This window comes from Callithrix jacchus, chromosome 6 (assembly GCF_049354715.1).
Source record: "Callithrix jacchus isolate 240 chromosome 6, calJac240_pri, whole genome shotgun sequence".
Classification (NCBI taxonomy): domain Eukaryota; kingdom Metazoa; phylum Chordata; class Mammalia; order Primates; family Cebidae; genus Callithrix; species Callithrix jacchus.
In genome coordinates, this window is record NC_133507.1 from 92,224,640 (window position 1) to 92,250,799 (window position 26,160).

General features: G+C 37.0%; 1 protein-coding gene across 8 annotated transcripts in view; it reads left to right on the top strand.

The window, feature by feature from the left end:
* LOC144576666 (uncharacterized) overlaps positions 1 to 26,160 on the top strand; it is a 489,614-nt gene that overhangs the window by 369,287 nt on the left and 94,167 nt on the right. The window contains exon 10 of one of the 8 annotated variants that reach the window (XM_078327895.1): positions 9,842 to 24,737. The exons of the other annotated variants lie outside the window; for them this stretch is intronic. Coding sequence (XP_078184021.1) covers positions 9,842 to 9,904 — 63 coding nt within the window. The 3' untranslated portion in view covers positions 9,905 to 24,737. Of the gene's footprint in view, positions 1 to 9,841; positions 24,738 to 26,160 lie in introns of those variants that run through there. 8 annotated transcript variants of the gene reach the window in all.

A 26,160-nucleotide genomic window follows, 5' to 3' on the forward strand; every position in this document is an offset into this window, starting at 1 on the left:
CTAGAACTTCTGGGCTCAAGTAATCCTCCTACTTCAGCCTCCCAAATTGCTGGGATTGCAGGTGTAAGCCACTGTGCCTGGATTGAGTAAATACTTTTTCTCCTTTAGGTTCTCAGCTTAGGCATTACTTTCTCTTTGGAAGTTTCCTGACTCTCTTCCCATATTGTCCTGTTTTCCATATCATATCACAACATTTTTTTATGTGTTATATTTACCTCTTTACTTCTCTGTATTTACACAGATCGTAACCTTTCTGAGGAAAATATTATTTTCATTTAGTATCACATTTGTAATGCTTAACAAATATCTGCTAACGAATCTACTGCCTCTTTCTAAATGTAGTACATGTAGGTGTTACCCAGAGCCTTTATCTTTTGGTTTCGTGAATAGCTGAATCATAGCAACCATAGACATCATCTGAGCTTTATCTTTCTTAACATTGAGTGTATGGGATGGCTGCCAGAAGCCCCAGACACACCTCCTACCTGCTCTGCCCCCTTGAAACTATTTTCCAGTACACACATCCATTCTTTCATGTATTCCACTCATTCCAAGTCATGCATTGTTTCTTGTGGTCCACTGAATTACTCTCTTTTTATTCCTGAGGTTTAGAGGATGTTGTTGCTTCTTCCTACAGTAATGTAAATAATCTCTATTCATGCTTCATCTCTGACAAAAATTCCTTGTCAAGACTAGTTCTAGTTGCCCTTCTAAATCATCCCATAATTGGTGCTTGTCCTTATCAGAACAGGCCACATTGTATTTTGATTACTTTGTGAAGTTACCCCATATCTATTTTGTTTACCATCCATCTCTAGTATATGGCACAGTGACTGGCACATTATAAGTGTTCAAAACCTGTCTTTTGACTGAGTGTACTGTTGACTGATTTACTAAATACATTTCATATTTGAGAACTTTAATGTCAATATTTTTAACCAACAGACTCAGAAGCCATCCCAGTCAGCTTTTGCCACAATAATACTGCATGAAACACAACAAGATGTAGTGGCTTAAAACACCAAGATCTTATTTCTCATTCACAGGTTTATAGATTGATCGCAGTTCAGACTGGCTTAACTCCAGGCTCTGGGTTCCGGGATCTGATGTGCTACACATAATTTTCATACTCTTTGAATCACTGGCCATCTCAAATCAGTGGCCATCATTTTATTCTCAAGATGAATACCAGGAGTCCCAAAGCCAAGCCAAACCAACAGACGTTTTTTTTTTTTTTTTTTTTTTTTTTGTGACGGAGTTTCGCTCTTGTTACCCAGGCTGGAGTGCAATGGCGCGATCTCGGCTCACCGCAACCTCCGCCTCCTGGGTTCAGGCAATTCTCCTGTCTCAGCCTCCTGAGTTGCTGGGATTACAGGCATGCGCCACCATGCCCAGCTAATTTTTTGTATCTTTAGTAGAGACGGGGTTTCACCATGTTGATCAGGATGGTCTCGATATTTTGACCTCGTGATTCACCCGCCTTGGCCTCCCAAAGTGCTGGAATTACAGGCGTGAGCCACCGCGCCCAGCCCAGACATGTTTAAGGCCTCTGCCTGTGTTACATTTGCTAACTTTCCAAGCCCAATATCAACAAGGCAAAATTTTCTCAGCCCACAGTTGGAGTTGTAGGTGAATTAGTATTTACTGAACAATAATCCAAGCCATCACAAATATTCTTCTAAAGGAGACTGGTGAGAATAGATACAGAGCTTTAATAGACAAGATTAAATGGTCCAGATATAGCAATAACGTCAACATTGTTTCTGGATTTCAATTTACAATCCTCACCAGGGACTCTTTGACATGCTAGTAAAGTGATATAAACAAAGATTCTCTTGGAGACACACAGAACCTTAAAAAAAAAAAAATCAAACATGTTGTGTCTTCAAATAATTTTATTATGATCTTATGTAATATCATGTATCTGGAAAATTCTTTATAGATATATTTAATCTGCCCAGTCAGAACATAAAAAGGTTATCAAACTCAATAGTAATTCAAATTAGAAAATATGAATCCTGAGAATGAAGCCAAAAATCTAAACCCCTTCCTTCTCACAGGCTGTCTGTCCTTTGTACATTTGTCACCTTTATGTAGCTGAATCTGTTGCTGCCCTTCTTCAGTGATGAGGTGGGTGGAAATGGCAATGATTTTTAATGCCCTAAAATATGAGATACTATAGCATTTGCCATGCCAGGTTACTTTTCATGCAAAAAGTATCTCAGTATTACAGTTGGAATTCATTTTGTTTGCTCACCTTTCACCAAATACTTATAAAGATAAAGAATTTCAGAATGGCTTTTAAAAGTGGTATTAATATTTAAAAAGTTATTCCTTTTTACCTGTGCTGTTGTTACACAAAGAAAATGTCCATGTAACATCCTTGCTAATTTTTAGATTAGAAATCTGTACTCTCTAAGGAAAAATTTTAAGGGCGTCAACTAATCAGTTGCCTACCATGAAGAGCAGTTCTAGGTCAAGATAAATCAGTGATACCAAAGGTCAATTCTGTCAAAGCAGCGTCGATATTAAAAAGAGCTCAATTTCATTAGTGATTAGGGACAAGGAAATGATGAGATACCAAGTGTTGGCAGAGACATAAAGCAACTGAAATCTGCATAAATGGCTGCTGGGAGAATAAAGGTACCTGTACAACCACTTTTGAAAAGGAATTGACCGTACTAACTAAAGTTAAACATACACACACCCTGTGATCCAGCAATTAAAATCCATGTTACAAAGTCAACAAAGAATAAGTACTTATTAGTGCCAGAAGCCATGTAAAAATGTAAAAATATTTTATAGCAACATAATTTATACCGTTCCCAAACTGAAAATAAGTTATGTTAATCAAGAGAAGAATAGATAAATCATGGTATAGGCATAGTATGAAGTATTATATACAACAATGAAAAAAGGACAAACTACTATTGCCCGCAATCACATTTATATAGCTCACAAATATAACGTGGAATAGAAAAGCAAAACACAAAATAATGTATACTATATGATTTTATAGATACAACGTTTGAAAGCAGGCCAGACATATCCTGTGAGTAGTGGTTGAGAGGTGTCTGAAGAGAGCTTCTGAGGTGCTGGTTACCTTTTTCTTAACTCGGGGAGTGGAAAGGCAGGGGCATCACTTTGTGCTGGCTCATAAACTGTGCCTTCATGATTTATGCATCTCTCTGAATATTTTACTTGAAAAATATATGAATTTTTTAAAAAGCAAATAAACCAAAACGCTCTGACCACAGACACTATGCTAGGCACTTACTTAGTTTATATGTCTATTCATTTTCACATCTAATCTGTGAAGCAAGTATTACTATTTGTAGTGAAGCACAAGTTATTTGTAGTGTAATGTATCAGTGTAGAAGATAAACCTGAGGATCAGAGGTGTTCTGACAATGCCAAGGCTAGACAATATCTTGTTATTCTTGTAAACTCCTTCCAACATACGTGGATCCTCTCACTCAGTTTTCCATTCACAACCTGCTTTCAGAAAAGGGTCTGATAAACTGTAACTCAGCACTAAATTGCAAATAGAAAGCTTATAGTTGAAGATTATGTAATTTTAAACAGAAAGCTCATGGTTAACATTTCATAAAAAGTGTGTATAGAAATTTGTTTGATGAAGAAAGTTTTAAGATAAGAAATACCTGATAAGGAAAAAGGGGAAATCATGGAGACTTCAGTGAAAGGAAATAGTTCCATCTTCCTTTTGTAGGGCAGTAAGTGTTCAGAAAGGTTAAGAAGGCTGGGTAGTTCCACGTGTGCTGTATGGAAGCAGGTACACCTGGAGCAGTCACAGTCTCACAGTATAATGCAAGCTACACACCCAATTTGAAAGTTTCTAGTAGTCACTAAAAAGTCTAAAAAGAGGTGAACATGACTTCCATATTATATTTCATGTAACCCCATAAATCCAAAATATTATTTTAACATGCAATCAATTTATTATTTATAAAACAGTTTATATTCTTTTTCACAGTAAATGTTAAAAATCCAGTGTGTATTTTACATTTATAACACATGTCAATGCAGAGGGTAAATTTTCATTCTTTGGATCTAGATTTAGATCTAAATTTGAACCTTTACTTAGATCTAATAAAATTTACAGTTCAAAAAGAAGATTTACATACCTAATTTGCTCCAAATAGTCTTACAATTTTTAAAATAGCTGAGTCAGTTGTCAGTAGTTAAAGGTAAATTTCAATTAACAAAGATTAAATATAATTTTAAAATTTACTTTCTCGGTCATACCAGCCACATCTCAAGAGTTGAGTAACTATATGTGGCTAGTGGCCCCACATTGGACAATGCAGGTCTGGAAGAACTGGGAGGAGGACTGCCTTGAGAAATTACAGTGAAATTAGGAAGTGGCCACTGCATTAAGAAGCCTGAATGGAAAACCTCTTTTTCCTCAGTCATGCTCAAGTAGGTGAGAGACAGACTAACAAATCCAGCATTTGGTAGCATGATGAAATGTGGATTATTTATTTATCTGTCACTGAATTATTATTATTATTATTAACTTTTCTTACATTTCAAATCTTGGTTAGGATAACAGAGGGGAATAGACACTATTTTAAAATAATAATAATGTACAAAACATAGGTACATAGCTGTCAATCCAGAGAGCAATAAAGGCTTGATATTTTGCAACATGACCAGGTATTAAGACCAGTGTGGCAGCCTCTCTACCTTTTCTCTTTCCTCCACCTCTCAGAATCTATTGGTCTAGGTCCATCCAGCATGGAACCGGAGCCTAGAGGTTTACCTAATAGTCATACAAAGCCATCAGAAAGAACTAGAAGTCTATTTGCATTTTAATGTCCACAAGAATTATGTGATACTAAGAAATAGACTCTGAAAAAAAGACATCAAACTAGTTTATTAAAAAGGCTTTAGCATGAAATTCAAAAAGCACATTGGAGAGCCAAAGGATGCAAAGAAATGCAAAAATCCATTCAAGTGAACTTACTAGGCAGGGTTGCAGACATTAAGTAGACAGGTATACATATTAAGAGCCTAACTTGCTTTAAGTGCTAAATTTAGTCTATAATTTGCCATTATAGACTATAAATTATGCTTATGTCCAGGCGCAGTGGATCACGCCTGTAATCGCAGCACTTTGAGACACCAAGACAGGCAGATCACTTGAAGTTAGGAGTTCAAGACCAACCTGGCTAATGTGGTGAAATCCCATCTCTATTAAAAAAATACAAAATTAGCTTGGTGTGGTAGTGTGCACCTGCAGTCCCAGCAACTCGGGAGGTTGAGAACTGCTTAGACCCAGAAGACAGAGGTTGCAGTGAGCCAAGATGGTGCTGCTGCACTCTAGCCTAGGTGACAGAGCAAAACTCTGTCTCAAAAAACAATAGTAATGACAATAATGCTTAGACTGTCCCTACAAAGTCTGTAATAAGATTATATTGATTACATGTTCTGATTATATGTTGTTTGCAATTAATATACGCTAATGTGTTAATTTTGTGAGCCAAACACCTTATCATTTTGCAATCTCAATTAGTTGAGAAGTTATTTCCAAAATTGATTGGCATGATACAAATGTTTTCCTATTGAACTCAAAAACGTTTAGAATCAAGTAAGAGATATTCAAAGACTCAAACCTATTGTATTTCTTTTAGCTAACTAGTAAGAGTACATTAGAATTGTATATGCTTATGTTTAGGAGAATTTGTTCTCCCCAATAACAAGTGAAACTTGCAAAATTAATATAAAATGTATATTGGAATAACAGATTTAGACTTAGCATTTTAGATTAAAGCCTTTCTCAATATGTAAACAGTATTGTGACATCTTGGGGATCTAAATGTTACTGTAAGTTTAATTTATTTGCTATATAAAAATTTTATGAGTATATCTCAGAGAGGTAAAGTAATTAAAAGTGAAACTGAAAAATGAAACTCACAAATGTTGTTTAAAAGTGTTTTAAATGAGTCCAACTATATCTATACCAAAAATAATCAAAGGCATCCTCAACAATAATTATTAATAGTTGATGTATCTGCAGAAAAATATTAAGTATAGTAAACTGAACTAAAAACAAAAGCTTAGAAAAACCTAGATTTGGAGATCTACAACTTTAAAAACTTTTGAATATTATTCTTCAAACAAGTTTTTTTCTTAGTAGTTGTTCCTGTGTATGAAATATTTCTTGTATATTTATGTATCAGGAAATTTCTAGATCAAAAATCTTCCATTTTATATGAAAGGCAGCATGGTAGATATCAGGAGTTTGCCACATCATAAGTATTTTAGGCTTTGCATGTCATATAGTTTCTGTTGGTAACTACTCAATTCTGTGATTATAGCATAAAAACAGCCATAATAATACACAAATAAATGGGCATAACTGTGTCACAACAACACTCTATGTACAAAAGCAGATGATGAGCTCTATTTGGCTTATGATCAATATTTGCTGACCCCTGCTATAGATGGAAGACAATAGTATATGCTATCACTGGGACCTGACTTTGAATACCAGCTCTACCATTCACTATATACTCTTCATGGTCTTGCTTTAAATTGGAATAAGTACATTGTATTTACAGGACTAGAGAAATGATTGAGTGACATAATGCATAAAGCTTCTGACATGGAATGTGCCTAATTTTACTTTCAGGATTTAATTATAGAAGGGATGCCATTAAATAAAGTAATAAGTTTGAGGAATGGTAAAGAATTCCACTTGTGATGATAAGCGTGAGATGACAGTCAACCAATGGAAACCTTCAACAAGCAATAGAAAAATGGATAAGGAGTTTCAGCATAGAGTGCAGAGAGGGAGTTGAGTTGGAATTTTAACTTGAGTAATCGGGGTAGGCCTCACTAGGAAAGTATCCTCTGAGCAAAGACTTAAAGGAGTGGAAGAAACTGTCTAGAGAACTGTTCCAAGCAGGAGAAACACCAGGACCTTGAACTTGAGTTTGAAGAATACTTGAGATGCTCAGCAAACAGCTGGGAGGCCAGTATGTCTTCAGTGGAGAGAAAAGTTCGGAGATGAGATTGAAGAAATAACTAGAAACAAATCATGTAGAATCCTAAGTCATTGTAAGGACTGGCTTTTTGCCCAGAAGAATGACATGATGTGGTCTCTATTTTGAAAGTATATTTCTGCTATGATGTGATATGGCAAGTCCTTAGTGGGCAAAGATAGAAGGAGGAACACAAGTTAGGAGTTGCTGTAATGAAAGTGACACTTGATGGTTTCTCTGGCTAAGATCACTGCAGTGGATGTTATGAGAAATGTTCTTATTTTGGATATATTTCTATGGTAGAGGCAAGAGAATTGCTGATGAACTCTTTGTTTGATAAATCTGGAATGTGTAATAGAAAGAGAGGGGTCAGAAATGAGTCTCAGTTAGAGGTGGACCATATATGAGATCATATATGAGATTTCTTCTCAATATTTTATGATTCTATAATTATAAATGATGTTTGCAATCTTTAAAACTTGTTTGTGGTCTTTAAAACTTGGATGTTGGAATAAAATGGATAAAGCAGATTTCACTGAGGTTTTAGAATTTACTACTGCACAAAGTTTTTCTTCCTTTGGAAAAGCAGAGACTGAAGCCAGAGCTGTGAGAGTATGCACTGCCTCAATGAGTATAATTAACAAATAATTTTGTGCTAGGATGCTAAATTATTAACCTTGCCTCTCTTGGGTGAATAGTGTAGTATTTTAACCAAAGCTCACTGAATTATAGGCTTCTGCTTTTTAAGAAGAGAGAAGGAAATGTAAAGGTTAAAGAAGGAAGAAAAACATGAAAAGTACCTGAACAAGCAAAGACTGGTTTATTTTGGAGAATAAACCTGAGAGGGGCTTCTGGCCAATTTCTGTCAGGAGCCTTCTCTCTTACAAAATTAGGGTATTTAAGGGTTTAGGAAGGGAGAGCCTATCACAGGCTTGGAATGTTTCTGTGTGGAGGAGAGTTTTTATTACAGGGTTGGAATGTCTGGTTGGAGGGGAGGTTATCTTGGGGTTGACAAGTTTCTGGTTGGAGGGGAGGTTATCTCAGGGTTGGCATGATTCTGGTCAGAGGGGGTTTATTTCAGGGTTGGAATGTTTCTGGTTGGAGGTTTCACTTGTGGTTTATGGTCATGCTGACATTAGCCATGAGGCTGATGTTTTTTGGACTGGATTTAGGCAGTTTTTAATCAAGGGGAACTCAAAACGGCAGTGTTTGTCCAAGATGACAATGCACTGGCTCTATCAGGGACCACTGAATAAAATGGTTCTTCCTGGTCTGATAGGCTGAATAATTGGTGGCTCCATATTTTATCTGAGCCTGAAACTATCTGGACAGTGGTGTCACAACCATCTCCTTTGATGCTCTGAAACCAAGTCTTCCTTCATTAGGTTTCCCTATGACTGAAATATTGTGCCCATTAAGAGCTAAGCCACAGTCCAGGAGTAGCTATTAACATTGTGCCACTGTTAAGGTACATCTATGCCTTGAGGAAGTGTTCCCAGAAGTTCATACATTATTCCACCCTGGGCCATAAAATGTACACTATGAACACTCTTTCTATCTCTTTCTTTGTGTTCTTCTCCACATAAATAAACTACTTTTATTTTTAACATCCTCAGTATTAAATGTTTTATAATTTTATAAATTATGTAAAATTATTGAGGAGAATTAGAATTTACTACAGATTATTGAAATGAACCCAGAGAAATTCTACGTTGTTCTTTTTATTCTGTCACCTAATAAACAAGTTATCAAAGCAGTAGATACCACATCTGTTGGCCCCTTAGACATTACCAGGACATTTTTTTAATATAAATATTCCCAGGCCTTACCTCAAAGCTACTAAATCCTGAGTGCCGGGATTTAGGCCTCGGAATCACCTTTTTATTTATTTTTCTCTTTAAATCTTTCCAGAATATTTTAATGCAATTGAATGCAAAAGAGCTCAGGATAAGATGTTCTAGAATGGTGCTCTGGTTCTTCCCACAATTATTGTGAATGTAATACTTAGAAAATTTTCCAAAGCAGTTGTCACTAAAGAACTAAAGATTCTAAGAAATTGTAACCCAGATGTGATATTTGGCAGACTTGTGATTCACTGTGAAGATGATATCTGCCCATTTGAGATAATGAGCTGACTTCAGGGTCCTCTCTATGGGTCACTCTGAAATGATCACCTATAGCTCTATCTCCATTACTTTTGATCATCAAATGATCAGTTTTGCTGCCTGGTTAGAGAATGTAGTGTTGTTTGTTAGTTTATTGTCATCATCAGTAAATTGCTGATTCCTGCCAAAATTTACTGAAACTGCCAACTGTACATTCTTCAAAATAATTCACATCAATAACGTGAATTTGAAAGCCCTCTCATTCCTTTCTTGGCAGCTACAAACTGCTGACTCACACACCTTTCCCTGTCAAGTGTGTTTAACTTTATACTGCAGTTTAATAGTTTCTTTCCAAAATAAAGACTGGAATTGGAAAGTGCAGGGAGAGAGTGCAGTAGGTGAAATGAAAGTTTCAATATATGTTACCATATCTAGGAATCTTAAATTACCTCTAAATAATACACAAGCTATGACATGAAGCTAAGATGAATCTGTGACAGAATGTTTCATCCAGACGCAACTTCCCATCTTTTCTTGGAGAAAGGATAGAAAAACACGCTGACTTTGTGAAATGTTTTCCAATTAAGGTATTTCCATTTCAAATTCAAACTTGTCACCTGAGTTTCTGGATAATTCAGTGAAAAGCAAACTCATCCTCCAATCATTTCAGACAAAACCAAGACTTTTTATTAATAAAGCACAATGCCATTAAACTATTTGCCTTTTCAGAATGAAGTTCAATCATGCCTTGGTTTCTCAGTCATCCAAAATTATCAAGTTAAAGAAGAGTGAGAGTTGATTTCTGGCAGCTATACAGTAAACCTCCCTTAATCCACAACTCTTGGGCAAGATTATAAACTCAGCCAGCAAAGTAAGGTAAAATCCCATGCATTGCAGTTTTCTAAGGTGGTGAATAACTTCCTGATTTTTTGACAAAAATATAAAATTTTCCTAGATCTACTTGGGAGTCGCATTCCTGAAAATTCAGTAACTATTAAAGCCATCCAAAAGTACTTTGTACTTACATGTAAAATTGAGTTAGATTCAATTAGGTAATTGTAAAAAGATTCTTTTTTCTAACAGTGTAAAAAAAAAAGTGTACATCTGCATGATGTACAGTGAGCACTCAGCATCATGAATGAAGCTAGAATGTTTTACTGTGTGAAAATGTAATATGCACCGTGGCTTTACCACTCTCCCTGGTCACAATTCACTAAATGCCAATAATGACTCCTCATAATTGTGACAATAAAAAACTCTCTCCCTGTAAATTTCCAAAGGCATCCAAAAGGATAGTATCATATTCCTTAATCAGTTGATCACTGATGAAACTGTTGAGGAAACAGACACAGTGGTCTTGATATCCTTCCCTACCTACTGAAGAACCCATGAAGAGCCTACAAAACACAGATATCATAATGTAAACTGGTATCTGTTTTGAGATAATTCTCAATCTTTTCAGGCAGAATGGTGAAATAAAGGAGCTGTGAATTTGGAACGGGAAGATTTAAACTCCAATCTCAGTCTTGCCTTGAATTTGGCTGCTATGTGACCTTGGACAAGTCGTTTTCCCACTCTGGGTTTTACTATTCTTATCAATATAATGGAGATAAAAGTAATAATAATTGTCCTGTCTGCTTCACAGGATTTCCAAGAAAATGATAATCAATATGAGACTGGATTTTGTCAGCTGGTGGGTTGTTAGGACTAAGCAGTAATTCCTGATGATCAGAGATGCCATGCAGAGAAAGAAAGACTGTGTATCTTTCTGCATAGAGTATAAGAAACCTTATACTCAAAGGTTGCGTATAAGCCTAGCACTCACTGGTGTTTTAGTCAGATAAATTGACTAAGTGTGAGTTCACTGTGTCCAGTATGTGCTGCCTATGCCAGTGGTTTTCACCTAAGAATCTAGCTTGGATTCACTCCTCTGTGTACAGCTGAGCACATTTCTTCTGTTGTCGCTGGACACAGCTTCCAAGACATATGCTTCTCTTTTTTATTTCATCTCCTCCCCACCACACTGGCACAACCCCTTCGTAAAAATCACTTTCCCACTTGCTTATTCCCTCTGCCTCATGAATCCACTCCCTCACAATGGCCATTCTCTCTGAAATTCAGTTTCAGCTGAATTCTAAGAACATAAAACAGTAGCTCCTAACTTTTACTACACAACGGAATCACTTGTATAATTACCCACACCATACCAGTTATATGGCAATAAGGTACTCACTAGTGCTACCAATTTTTTGAATCTCTAGCCACATTTAGAAAGGCCGTGGTAGACTCTAGAGTTAAGAAATTGGCCGGGCACGGTGGCTCACGCCTGTAACCCCAGCACTTTGGGATGCTGAGGCCGGTGGATCACGAGGTCAAGAGATCGAGACCATCCTGGTCAACATGGTGAAACCCCGTCTCTACTAAAAATACAAAAAATTAGCTGGGCATGGTGGCGTGTGCCTGTAGTCCCAGCTACTCGGGAGGCTGAGGCACGAGAATTGCCTGAACCCAGGAGGCGGAGCTTGCGGTGAGCCGAGATCGCGCCATTGCACTCCAGCCTGGGTGACATGAGCGAAACTCCGTCTCAAAAAAAAAAGAAAGAAAAGAAAAAGAAAAGAAATTGGCTAGGACAGGCAAGAAACAATCAGTAACAAAGTAGCCAGGATCATGACATTCCATGTAAGTTCTGGATGTTCCAACAAGAGTAGGAAAACCACAGTGAGGTCAATACGTTTGGGGATAAATTCTGGAATCTGGTACAGAAGTTCAGGGTCAATAGGTGAGCACAGATTAAACAGAGTGACCAGTCTGGGTACATATGCTATTAGTATACTAGACCTTCTCCTTGGTTGATGCTTTTCTTATAACTCTTAGACTTGCACAAGAAGTTTCCTCTTTGCTGGGTAAGGACAGAGCACTGGCGCTGTCTTGAGCAGTCACAATGGGCAATCTTTTTATTCCCTAGGCAAAATCTGTCATGAAGAAATCTAAGGTGGAATTCACCAGAATTCGAAAATGCTCCACTGAAAGATAATCTAAGTTTTCTCAGATTTGCCTTTGTGAAAGACAAGGTTGGAACTAGGGGTTAGACCCAGTCCTGAGATTATGACCACAAGACAACTAGATGTTACTGAAAAGAGCTCAGGAGGCAGAACAAACCCAGGCATCCTCGCAGGTCATGGTAATTGAGAGAATCAAAGTAATGGTGATTCTCCGTATCAGATGGGTAATTGGTTCATAGTTCTGTGTGGTGAAGGGGTCTATTCAATTTAAGTAGATCATAACCCATATCTGAGAGAACTGGGAAAGGATCCAACTCCTGGGAAAATAGGACAGAGGAAACCAACCAAGTACATTACAGTTAATAGCAACATTGTCTTCTTAAGAGAAGTCAACAGGGAAACTAAGCTCAAGTGCAATCATTTAGGCTGAGCATCAACAGCTGTGGTTAGAGAAACCCTGGGCTCTGCGACTTGCTTGCTCCTGGACCACTCATTCCAGACTTGTCTTAATGTTGTATCTACAGCTACCAATATGCTATCCACATTGGTCCGAACTGGATCAGAAATTGGGTCGGCTGAGCCCACAAGTTAATGGCATGAGTTATTATTGGGCCTGAACTGTGTGTTTTCAGAAAACAATAAACTCTCAGTGGGCCTTTGGTGTGTTTGGGCTCAAAAGCACCTGTCACAGCCACCTGACATGGAAGGCTGCTGTGCTCAAAAAGAGGACATTTTAATATTTTGTGGAATATATTACCTTCCTGTCCACAAAGCCTTGGCCAGAAGCATGTTCCATGTTTTTGAACCTTGGCCATTTATCACCACTCATCTGGAGTTTACAATCAGCTCCTTGACTTGAGAGACATCACTCCTTACTCAAGTCTTAGATCCTTCCTCCAGGACCTGAATCAGAGTCTGAGCTTACACCAGGACCTGAGCTGGCCCAGGAAGACCACAGGGGAAAACAATGCTGCTGTTTTCAAGATGCATTTCCTAATTCGTGCTTTGTCCATGATCAGTGGGGTGCTCATTTGTCCTTTTGTGTATTTTTTTTCTGCATTTTCCATGTTTTATTATGAGTAGATAGCAGAAATTTGCATTTCCACTGATGACACAGTAAGGCTTTCATATAATTAACATTGATCTGAGATTCAGAAGGCTCAGATTTTAGCAGTCTCTGCTACTACTCATGTACATTTAGATAAGTATTAATCTTCCCTGAGCATTAATTTCTTCTTCAGTAAAATGAGAAAGCAATACCTAATTTGTTTTGTCCTTCAGGTGCAATAAAAATCAAATAAAACTCTAAATACAAACTATAAGAAGGAATACAGATAAAAACTATTTATCCATTTACTCATTCATTCTCTCAGAGTTAATGAGCCTCTATTTATGTGACAGGGAGAGCTCATCACTGGAGATACTAGTCAAGTGAATTGTTCAGGCATAAATGAAATAATCATTCTAACAAATGTAAGTTACAATTCTGACAAAGGCAGTAGAAGAAAGGTATGTGGTTCATATGAGAAGGGGAATCCAACTTCCTGATGATGTTGTTTAACTGAGCTATGGGACCTGAGCTATGAGGATGGAAAGGATTTAACCAGGTAAAGAGAATAGAGAAGAGAATTTTAGTAATTAGAAGCAGCAAAAGTCAGAAAAAGGCATGACAGATAAAAAGCACCACCAATAAGCCAGTGAGGCTGCAATGGAAAGAAGGACAAGGTGCTGGAAAATGAGGCTTGGGAAGCAGGTCGGACCTGGATCACACATTGCTTCCCTGGTCATGGTGAGGACTTTTTGCTTTAACATAAAAGCAACGAGACTTAGAGGAAGATGAGAGAGTAATGAAGGGAAGTGATGTGCATCTTGAGACCATCACTGTGATAGACATTTGACTGCATGTCTTTTTATAGTCCTTGACTTTATCTTTCATTTATCTCACTTTAAATGTTCTGTTTTCTCTGGTGATTATTGTCTTTGGAAGCAGGCATATCTGGACTTAAATTCGAGTTCTACCATTCACCAATTGTATACTTGTTCTCTGATTCTCCATTTTCTGAATTGTACAGTGGTGATGGTAATTCTTCTCTCATAGAGTTTCTTGGGAATATATGCGATATTATGTGTGTAATTTCCGGCACACAATGTCAACAAACATTAGGTTTTGTTATTATCCCCTCTGATAATTTACTCCTCTTGTAATCACATTTTTCTGGATGGGATCCATTTTAGCTTTAAAAATTGTTTAATAAGAAGGTGATACGATTGATCTATTATCTATAGATGTTATTTTTTTTTTATTTCCTATGGAGGGGATGGGTTTCCATCGAGCCATTTACCTTTGCTTCCCAGCACCTCCAACAATAATGCCGATGCATTGCATTACTTTATATAGCAAGAGCTTACCTGAAGTAAGGAATTAATATTATTACCCTTTTAGGATTTTGCCAGATTAAATAGTATAAAATGATTCCAGATTCCAAGAAAAGGATTAGGCATGAATTAATTTAGGTCGTATTGGCACCACCATCAGTCACATCCAGGCAACCATTAACAGGAGGGCATTTACCTTTTTCAGCTGGATAGAGTAGCCCAGTATAAAGCCAGTGTAGCTGGTCTTACACTATTGAAAAATTGTTCACCCCACCTACTAAGCTGTTGAATGTGCATTGATGTTCAATAATCAGGCTCCAGACACTATTTTAAATGAAAATGGCCACTTTTGAGTAAGACAATGAAAAAAGTTAGGTGGGATTTGTCAAACAAAGGGTAAAATATCAAAATTAATTTTTTGTGAAAATTAAGATTCTCCTCACAGTCTCAAAGCTTTCTTCTCTAATCACAGTGCAGACACTATCAGTGAACAGAGAATCTTTGTATTATTTCCAAGTTTCTCCCATTGTCAGTCACTGTGACAAAGTGCTGGCCAGTCTGACATAATGATGAATCACTCCAGACATTGAGTTTTCACATAGCTGTCGAGGGTTCTCAGTAGACTTTGTCGTCTGAAAATGCTACAGACCAATACTAGGTGCTCTGTTCATGAACAAAGCCAGGATTTTACAAAATTAAACAACTGTATTTTTTTTTTACAAAAGAGAGATGTAATAAACATGTATTATCTCTGTTTCTACCATTTCTTCATGCTGCAATTGATTTAAATGGCTATTAAGCAAATTCTCACTTCCCAAATCTCATCTCCTCTATACTCTGCTGGAATGAGTTAGATTTCAGAGTACATTGAGAAGTTGAAACAGTAAACAAATTTATTGTTTTCAACTGCTAAATAACATATGGGCTCTCCTTACCCTTTATCCTGAAAAATTTAACATTCTACATAATCCTTTGCTAATAATATTTTTAACTAATTAGAACTTATGAATCTAATGCTGGCTGATGGATTGATGCATAGCTCAATGCAAATGTACTTGTAATGTCTACCTTAGTTTCCTGTTAGAAAGCTTGTCAATACACCAGTGCCTCAAATCCATTTTCTCAGTAAAAATGTTGCAGCTCTCTGATTATTATTCACAAAGGCAGCTTCCTGAGTTATTTCGGCTCCTGCACAATATTCATGATAGCAATTTGATACCTTAGCAGTTTCAAGGTTATCAAGTGATGGAAAATTCTACTGCTTACTTCAAGGTGTAACATATACAACTGTGCTGTCATCCATTATAGCAGTATAATAGTTTTTCGTAATGCCTTTCATGAACTGATTTAGAAGTGTAAGCCTAACTTCTGAAGGTGCTTATCAGTCTCAGGCTGGGGAAGTATTGCTTCGCTGGAAAACATCAGCAGGGACCCTTTGTGCTACTTAGAAGGAAATAAAAAGGAACTAACTTCCATTTCTCTCCTAGATAGTGTTAGAGCCCTGTCCAGTGAAATCATTAAAGTGCATCTGCAAAAAGAAAGAAAGAAAGAAACAAACAAACAAAAGCCATTGTTTGTACTTTGAAGGGCTAATTCTAATCAGCAATGAATCTTAGAAGGAATCATTTGATTTTGCAGATTGTGGAAGTTAAGTTAGAAGAAAGACATTACTGAGAGAAATAATGGAGGAGATTTTGCTAAAGTAACAACACACAAAAGTCAAGCAAATTCATAATGATGCTTGGAGGTAAAACCAATCATTATTCAAAGCACCCTTTGCACATACTGCTCTATCCAGGCATTGAATTTTGGTTTAGGGGTCTCTGGTTGAGCAGAGGGTTGCTTGAGTGAGTTTAGAAGGTGGCATCTGTTTAAGTAACAGATGTCTGTGTCACCAAGGTGCTGTGTTCTCACTTTTTATATAGGGGAAATTGCTGCTGAGTTTTATTGTTTTTATGCAAATGAAAATATCATATTCTTCTCCTTAAAGGGTTTCTTTCTGATGTGGATCATAACAATCATAAAGGACCACAGCCTCATCAACCTTTTAAAATACATTTTGGAATCTGATAAAGTTTCTTATGCCCTGACAACTATGCATGAAATAAGGTCTGGAATGGCATACATACTTGCTTTTTTTTAACAAGGTCCCACGGGTTGAAGCAAATTGAGCAGGGTAAGAGTCAGTGCTGACCCTTCTCTGACACCAAGAGACTGGACCTGGAGAGGCATTCACATCCCTTGAGCTAGCTCTAAGCATGGAGGGGAAGGCTTGCCTTAGGGCATAATTTTAACTTCATTTATTTAGTTCTTGGTTTATAGAAATTTCTGCTTCCTTTTTTTTTTTTCCAGAAGAGATGAGGGAGAGTAGAGTCATCCAAAAACACCCTCCAAGTAAACACATATAATTAACTGTTACAAATATTCTGAGTGACAAGATGAGAAGGAAGCAGGAAGAACTGTATTTCTGTTCCATAACTAAGTATGATGCTGATATTGAAAAAAATATACTTGTGCAATTATTTGAATTTCAGGCAGAACTACTCATTTATTTTATGAAATGCCATTTTTATTTGAAAGTACGAAAGAGAGACAAACTACAGAAATAGAAATTAAGAGTTAAGCTTTTAGGAGATGCCATGAAAATGAACAGCATCAGTCTTTCATTTCTAGGAAAATGACTGATGGTATTTGTTGCAGTGGTAAAATCCAAATTTTCAAGAAAAAATTTGAATTTTGGAAAACTTGTTTTCATCACCAGAAGCTTGTGAGCTTCCTAATATTTAAAGTGTTTTCTAATTAAATTGGTGGTATTAATAATAAATGTGATTTTTGATACTATAAAATGAAATATGTCAATATTCAAAAACCCTGCATAATTCAGTGAACCAATATTTTCTAAGACACCATGATGTTATGGAATCATGCTTGGTTAAAAGATACATTCAGAGTGCAAAATCGCCTAATGGATTGTAATGTGACAGAGTAAGAAGGGCTTATTGATATGATTTCAGACTCCACAAACAACTAACCTTTAAGACACTACTACTTGTTGAGTTTTGGTGCACTATCAGAAAAGAATATCTACAATCATCTGAAAAGGCTATTAGAATTCTTCTTACTTTTCTATCTACATATTTGTCTGAGACCACATTTCCTTCACATATTTCTGTAAAATAACCTACAACAGATTGAGGCCAGAAGCAGATGTAGAAATCTACCTATCTTTTATGAAGCCAAACAGAACAGGATTTAGGCTCACAGAGGTTCTCAGAGACTAATTATTGAATTGGTTCACTTACTAAAATAAACCTAGAAGGCCTTTTGTCAATATTCTTTTCTTGTGGACAACTGTAGAAATTAAAGTGATTTCAGGAGCTCCTGAGGATTCCCATATTTTTCAACAAGAAAAGTTGATTCTATACCCAGGGAAGTCACGTAGTTGTGGTAAGCCCAAGATTCCTAGTTATAGTAACCCAGTGCCAGTGAGGTCAAATGAACATTAAGCCTTACCTAGTTCATTAAGGCCTAGCTGCACACTTCAGAACCTCAACATATTATCTTCAGGTTCTTGCACTCCCTTCATGCGACCAGTGTTTCTGGAACTTTCAAAATGTTTTTCATTTGTGTTTGTAAGTCAGTTTAGTCTGCTAGAAGTCTCTGCCCTGTTGCATATAGCTCAAGGCACAACAATATTGTTAATGCTTTCCTACAGGCTAGTAGAAACCAAATTTTTTCTTTATAAAAAATTTTGGAATCTGATGGGCTTCATGTCATTGCCACCAAGTGGCTTCAGTAACCATTGCTTGGAGAATGCTGAGAGGATGTTCTTTTACTGGAGATGGGAATGTAGTGAGCATCGCAGCAGGGATTAGGAGTTATGAAGTAGGGAAAGACCAGCTGCCTGTTGAAGACCATAAGGAAAAAGGAGACGGCTGAAGGTAGCTTCAAGTAAAACTAGGCAGTGGTAGAGACTATAGGATCTAGCTTAGCACTTAGTGAATGGGGGAGGATGTTAGTGGGGAAGTGATGAGGTGAGGAGCTGAACTTCCACAGAGGACATGGCTAAGCTAGAAATCTGGCTTGTGAAAATGTTCTGGCAGCATAAAATTTGGCAAGTAAAAATGTGGTTTCCATTACTTCAAGATGTCCCTAAAGTATATTGAAAGCTGATGAAAGGAGCAGCCATAGCCCAAGTATCTCATACTTCCCCTTATCAAGGCTTACCTGACAGAAGTCCCATTCCCTCTAACCTCGCCATTCATCAAGACATAATGAAACATGACTGTTTGATGAGTGCCTCCTCCCCGAGAAGAGATTTGTCCTAAGTGAGTGGGAAATTTGAGAGGCAGGTTTGAAATAGGCAAGAATTTCAGAACTCCTACCAGCTGAAAATAGTTGCCAACCCCACTTACCCTGAGTCATATGCCTGATCTGGATATTGAACCACTTTCTTCTATTTCTCCTACTCTCAATTATCTTTATTTTAAAAATCACATTTGAAAGAATCTTATGAAAGTCGAAAATTTTAGAAAACATCTCTCAAGCACTTGTGAACTGCTAACATTCTTTGTCCCTCAGTGTCTGGATGGGTATTGGGGTAATAAACTTATTTTAGTAGTTGAATAAATACAAGATCCACTATGAAAATAAGTATATCCCAGAGAGATTTTTATCATAATTAAAAGTATTTTAAATGACTGATGCTAAAATTTATTTGCATTAGTGTGCACAAGTATAATTTGATTGGACCTAGCCTTCAGAGATCAGATTTCAGACACTATTTATGGAAATTTCTATAAAAAGTGGTCAAACTTTTATGAAGCTCTTTGAACTAGAGGAGGTAGAATACACCATAAGGCATATCTAAAATATATGTATAAGTCAGCATTATGGTTATAATGAATATCAAGGCAGATTTGCAGGCTTTGTCTAGAAATGGTGACACTCAATTTTTATCTTTGTAGTGCCTAGCAGTTTATTATTTGTGGGAAAAGTATTTGTAGACGTCATTAGAATGACTATTATTAGATTTGTGATTTCCACAGATAACCTAAAAATGAGAAACAGATATCATAGCAGCTGAGCAGAATGGTAATTAGGGTATCTGAGGACCTTCTTGCATATGTCCATTCGGAGAATGGAACATTTAAAGGCACCCTGCACGCTTGGGTGTAGTGAGAGAAAAAGAGAAAACCTGTACCTCTCCCTCAACATCATCTTCAAATCCATTCCATTCCCTTTCTCAACAAAGCATCCCCCGCTGAATCTTGTCTGGATGCTGTGGAGGCATAAAGTAACGGTAGAGTGGAAAGCAAGTTAAAAGGATGTGATAGTGAGAGAAGGAAAAGAACCAAAATGGGCCATCATGGTAAGGAATGTGACTACTTAGAGCAGGAGCAGAAGACTCAGATTCAGAAGGCAGGTAGCTTGCTGACTTGAATCAAGCCTAGATCACACTTCCTCTGACCTGAATTAGTAGGCAGAAGTTTTGCAATAGCTTTGATCATGGATAGCTGATAAAAGGCTGGTGGCATTTGATAGACAATGTATCTGGCATACTGTGTTGAAATAGATTTTAAAGCTAAATTTGGGCTGTTGAGGAGAGAAGATTGTGATTCATTAACAATTTCTACCATGGACTTGACAAGGGAGATTGCAAACTGTGACAGTTTTGCCGCCTCTTCTCCACATGGGTAGCCTGCCAAATGTGTGACTTCTTTCCACATTCTTAGGCTCTAAGGTCACCTTGACACTTGGTGGCATTGTCTGCTTTAAGAGGTTGGCATGTGTATGACAATTTTTGCATAGGACTATTGCTTTATTTTTTGTCCTTCTATTTCCAGAAGGCATAAGGAATTCAAGTCTCCATGTTCATTTTCACAACCCTCTTCACTGGTCCTACTCCCAGAATCATTTTCCTAGGACTATTCCAGAGACGCCTTACATCAGTCTCTTTATTCTTGCAAATGAATGACAGGGGCAAAAATGAAACTGTTTTGAAAGAAAGAAGACTTGGGAGGATTCTCGCCTTAGGCCCTGAGATCCTCACAATAGTTCAAGCGAAATGACAGCCAATGGCTTCCTTATCTGTTCCTTTTGCTTGACCAGCCCCCAGAATGTGACCAGTTGTTCTGGAAATCCACATTACAAATTGCTTGTTCCCTCTATTTATATTGCATTTTAATGTAATTGGTTGCTTTCCCCATTTGTTTCAGGGTGGTGACATAGTTCTAGTGGCCTATGGATGATGAAGTGAATGAGAATGGAGAGAGAAAGAGAGTACACACATGAAAAACCCTATCAGCAATACTTTTTCATATTTATAGTGACAACCCCAAGCAAAATATAAAAATATATTTAGAGAGATGACAGCTTTGCTGCTTCTTGATCACGAACCAGCACTTAGGAGTTCCCTTTTGTGAGCAGATATAAAGGGCTGCACCTTGATAAAACAGGGTGAGGAAAAAGGAAAGAGAGAAATTGGATGAAGGGCACTATGTCCTAGATAAAACCAGTACAAGAACCAATACGTTAAATAGAAGGGGGAGCCTCAGAATATTGCCTGTGGTTGCCTTGGATTGAAGATGGTTGAAAACCTCCTTCTATCTAGAAATTATAATGTCAGGAAAGCAAGAGGTCTTTAGACTTGCCTTCCAGTCCTAGAATTTATATTTGGTAAATAAAACACTTAGTCTTCAATTTATCTCATTGCAAAGTAAGAGAGGGGGGAAAAGGTGTATGAAAATATTTGAGAGGGACATTACTTATTCCTGTGTTAAGAAGAGGCAGTTACAAATTACAAACAAGTTCATCTTCGAACAATCCAACATAAAGTGTGCTCTTTGTCAAGCTCAAGTGATGCAATGATGAGTAAGACACAGACCCTATTCTTAAGAAAGTCACTGCAATGAAACCTAAAGTTTATTTGGAAGTCAGTTTGAAACTTATAATGCTGTCTGCATAGAGTTAGTGTTAAATATGGCATTTGGCTTTCAGTTCACAATTCCTTTGTTCCTGAAACAAAATTCTGCTATAGTCTAAATGTTTGTGTACCCTCAAATTAATGTTAAAATTCTAATCTTCAGGGTGATGGTGGTAGGAGGTGGGGCCTTTGGGAGGTGGTTAGGTCATGAGGGTAGAGCCCTCGTGAATAGGATTAATACCCTAATAAAGGGATTCCACAGAACTACCAGGCCCCTTCTATTATGAAAGGAAGGACACAGCTAGAAAGTGCTGTTTTTATAGATCAGGAAGTGGGACCTCACCAGACATCAAATCTGCTGATGCCTTGATCTTGGACTTCCCAGCCACCAGAACTATGAGAATAATTTTCTGTTGTTTATGGACCACCTATTCAGCTTATATTTTGATAAAGCAGCTCTATCAAACTAAGATGTATTTCTTTGATTTTCTTCCTTTATCTTCAACTTTCATTTTAAGTTCTGAAGTACATGTGCAGGATATGCAGGTTTGTTACACAAGTAAACGTTTGCCATGGGGGTTTGCTGCACAGATATCCCATCACCTAGGTATTTTTTTTCTTTTCTTTCTTCCTTTTTTTTTTTTTTTTTGAGATGACATCTCACTCAGTTGCCCAGTCTGGAGTGCAGTGGCACGATCTCAGCTCACTGCAACCTCCGCCTCCTGGGTTCAAGTGATTATCCTTCCTCAGTCTCTTGAATAGCTGGGATTACAGTTGTGCACCACCACACCCAGCTAATTGTTGTATTCTTAGTAGAGACAGGGTTTTGACATGTTGGTCAGACTGGTCTCAAACTCCTGACCTCAAGTAATCCACCTGCCTTGGCCTCCCAAAGTGCTGGGATTACAGGCATGAGCCACCATGCCCAGCCCCATCACCTAGGTATTAAGCCCAGCATCCATTAGCTATTCTTCCTGTTGTTCTCCCTCCCCTACACTGTTAGGTCCCAGTGTGTATCATTCCCCACCAGGTGTCCATGTGTTTTCATCATTCAGCTCTCACTTATAAGTGAGAATATACAGTGTTTGATTTTCTGTTCCTGAATTAGTTTGCTGAGGACAATGGCTTCCAGCTCCATCAATGTCCCTGCAAAGGACATGATCTTGTTCCTTTTTGTGGCTGCATAGTATTCCATGTGTATATGTACCACATTTCCTTTATCCATCAAATTGAGACATATTTTTATAAGGCTATTTCAACAATTATTTCACTAGCACTGTGTTTATATTATTCTTTTTTTGTAATGTGGGGAAAAATGTATTTCAGGCTCCAATCTAGTACTAAAAATCACTTTTCCAAATGCATCCATTCAAATATCTGATTTCCCTGATACTGATTCACTTTAAAAGTGAGAAGGGCTAGAAATAGGGAGAAGGGCAGAAGGCTCCCTGTTCACAGAGAGGTCAGTCTTCCCTCTGTATGTGAGTGCCTGGAAATGCCAGTTCTGCCTTTGGCTAAAGACATCTCACCAATGCTTTAGACGTTTTTCTCTGGTTCTGTCCTTGTCCATGCACAGCTGGTTCACTTAATCTGACTGGCTTTGAGGGCACATGGAAGTTTATATAATGCCCTTCCCCGGGTAGTACCTTGCCCTATCTACATACCACACATCCATATGTTTCTACTGGTTTATCTCTCCATTGTTTTAGCTCTTACTCTGAACACTCAATCTCTATAAATCTGCTTTTACCTACCAGTTAACTCTTACTAACCCTATCCTTGCTTAACAAAGTTATCTTTCTAAGTCAGATCAATCACCCTTGCCAACCCCACCAGGTGATTTGGAATGGCTTATGTGGATTGGTATGGCAATTACTAAATCCCCAGTTACCTTTCTGAAGGAAACATTTGTTTGGTGACTGCGGTTGTCAAACTTGGCTCCATTAGAATCATCTTGCAGCTTTCAGAAAATCCAATCTAGGTTGCATGTCATGTCACTTAAATCTGAGTCTCTAGAAGTAGATTTAGGGCATCAGCATTAAAACTCTCCAGGTGATTTCAAGGTGTAGACAAGTTTGAGAACCATGGTTTTGGCCAAAAAAGCAACAAAAATGGAGACACCATGGAGATGGAATTAGATATACGGTGCAGAAAACTGGATTCAGGATCTCTTCACCTCACTAGCTTCGCTCCTTTGGATAAGTCATTAATCCGCTTACTGCCTTGTTTTTGTTAGTGAGAAAATGGAGTTAATTATTACTTCCTAGATTAACCCTCAGAATTCTGCAGGGGATTAAGGATATCAGGTTTTGTGGTTTTGGATACACTCTGTGACTATAAAATACAATTAAAATATGAAGTGTTTTAGTAGAATGTTACATGGTATCTCTCATTTCACTCAAACACCATTCACAAATTTGCAAGCTGTGTGAAATCTGTGATAGGTAGACTCTCTCAAACTCATGTTTTTGCCACTCTCTTCTCTCTTGGTGCTTATGATGTGATTCCCAGTGTCTTCATAATATTCTCTGACTGTCCAGGACCACAGCACTAATCATAATCCTGCTCTGTTTTCATGGTATTCAGAATGGTGAGAGGAAGAGGGTGAGTTAGGCAGCCAAAGGCTAATCTTTGAGCCTGGATTTAGTGAATAGAAAAATTCACGATGTTTGGCTAGGATTTCATGGACCCCGAGTAGTATTCTCCTTTCTGAGACTATTTTGTTATTTCCATTATGGCACTTTCTTTTTTAGAATTGTTTTGACTGGTTAAGCATCGAAGCTTAACTTCTAGGCTACCTTATTGCCTTCTTTCTCTCTCTTGAATTCTTTTGAAATTGCCATATCTTGTCTTGAGTCTTTCATTTTTTTATTGGGTAATGCTTCTGCTCAACAATTCTGTCCAGTGACTAATAACTATATTTCTGGCTTTGACTGGGATCCTAGCCTCTATTTCTGGCAACTGTTTGGCTTAGTATGTTTTAGACCCACATCACCTCAGAACCATGGTTAGCACAGAAATAATGTTTGTTAAGATTTGCCTGAGCCCTGTCCTCTAACAAACCTGCATTATTATTGCTCTGATCTTGCTCATTCATTATCAACTCTTTGATTCTTTACCTACTAAAATATTTAACGATATAATATTAGACGATATAATATTAGACAACAATGTTAGTGTGTACTGTTACAATGGATTTTTTAATATACCGTAGCTTAAATCAACAGAATGTCTATTCCTTGTTCCTTTCTCTATTAAAATATTTAAAGATCTGATTCTAGATGATAATAATAGTGTGCATTTTTCTCTGTTTTTTGAAATAGAGAAGGATACATTCTTGCTTTGTAACATAAAGCTGAAATTGTAAAAGTAAAAAATTCTACCAAATAAATTTATAGGTTATTGAATATGAGTAATTTCAATAAAAAATTGTTAACTTTTTATAACTTAAATAATCTAAATTTTATTCGAATGAGTAAACATGTAGGGTTAGCCAATGCTGTTTTTAAAAAGAAAAAGAGCTCACTTAAAAATGGGGATCTCATTTTCATGACAAACCATGTAGTAATTTATCTAATAATCTTGAACAGAATGGTGTTAGCACAAGATTCAACCAATAAATCAGAATAGAACAAGAAGCACGGCCTGTGGAACGTTTAGTACATAGGGGATGAAAGCAAACATGAGCACACAGTGTTTAGTTAGATAGCGGAGTGGGGAACAAGTAAAATTTCTCCTTTACCTCCCAAAAACTATTTGGGAAAATTAGAAGTTAGTAAAATCCTATCAGAATTGGGAAAAAAAAGAATATCAATAATTATTTGATCTAAAAATAAGAAAGGACTAAGTATAACAACAACAAAGAGACTCGCAGCCAGAAAAACCATCAATAAATATGCTTAAAAATGAAAAGTTCTGTGTCATATATAACATTTAAAGATAAATGACGCATTAGGAAAGTATTTGGAACATTCATGACAAATGATAGGAGTTACCAATCTATAATATGCTCATACAGATTGATTAAATGAAAAAAGTCCTTAAACCCAAGAGAAAAATGGTTAAAATGTCATAGAAAGCAATTCTTTGAAAAAGAAACACAAATGTTCAATAACTACATAAAAATGCTCAGTTTTATCTATAATCCAAGAAATGCACATTAAACAATAATAGAAAATTATTTCCCACCCTTAAGAGTGCTAAGGGAAAAAAATTATCATTCAATACTGGGAAGATGTTACCAGGCTGCCATTTTATTTGGAATACCATAGAATTTATCCTTTTATGTGTTAATTGTTGGAGATCCATGCTGAAACAACAATTAGATAAATGCTCAATTTATTATATTATGGAAGATTTAAAATTATACATCCATACAATTAAAACATTTTACATAGTCACTAAATCAAGTTTGCAAAGAATGTTTAATAATATGTAAAAGTGCTCATAAAGTCTCAAATGGAAATAAAGACTGGAATAGCAAGTCTTAATAAGAGTTTACCCACCAAATGATCATATTTAATCACAGTTGGCATATTCTGGCACTTCCTCATTCATTACTCATTTAATCCTTATTTGGTAGGAAGGGGAAGCATTACTTACTTGTCTTTTCAGTTGATAAAGAAATGGATTCAAAGCTGACATTTTCTCATCCTAGCCTCTAACTTTTCCCTAAGTTTAGTGCCATGCACAAAGAGCTACATAAAATAATTTTGGGGTATGTCAATCTTCTGGAACTGTTCCTG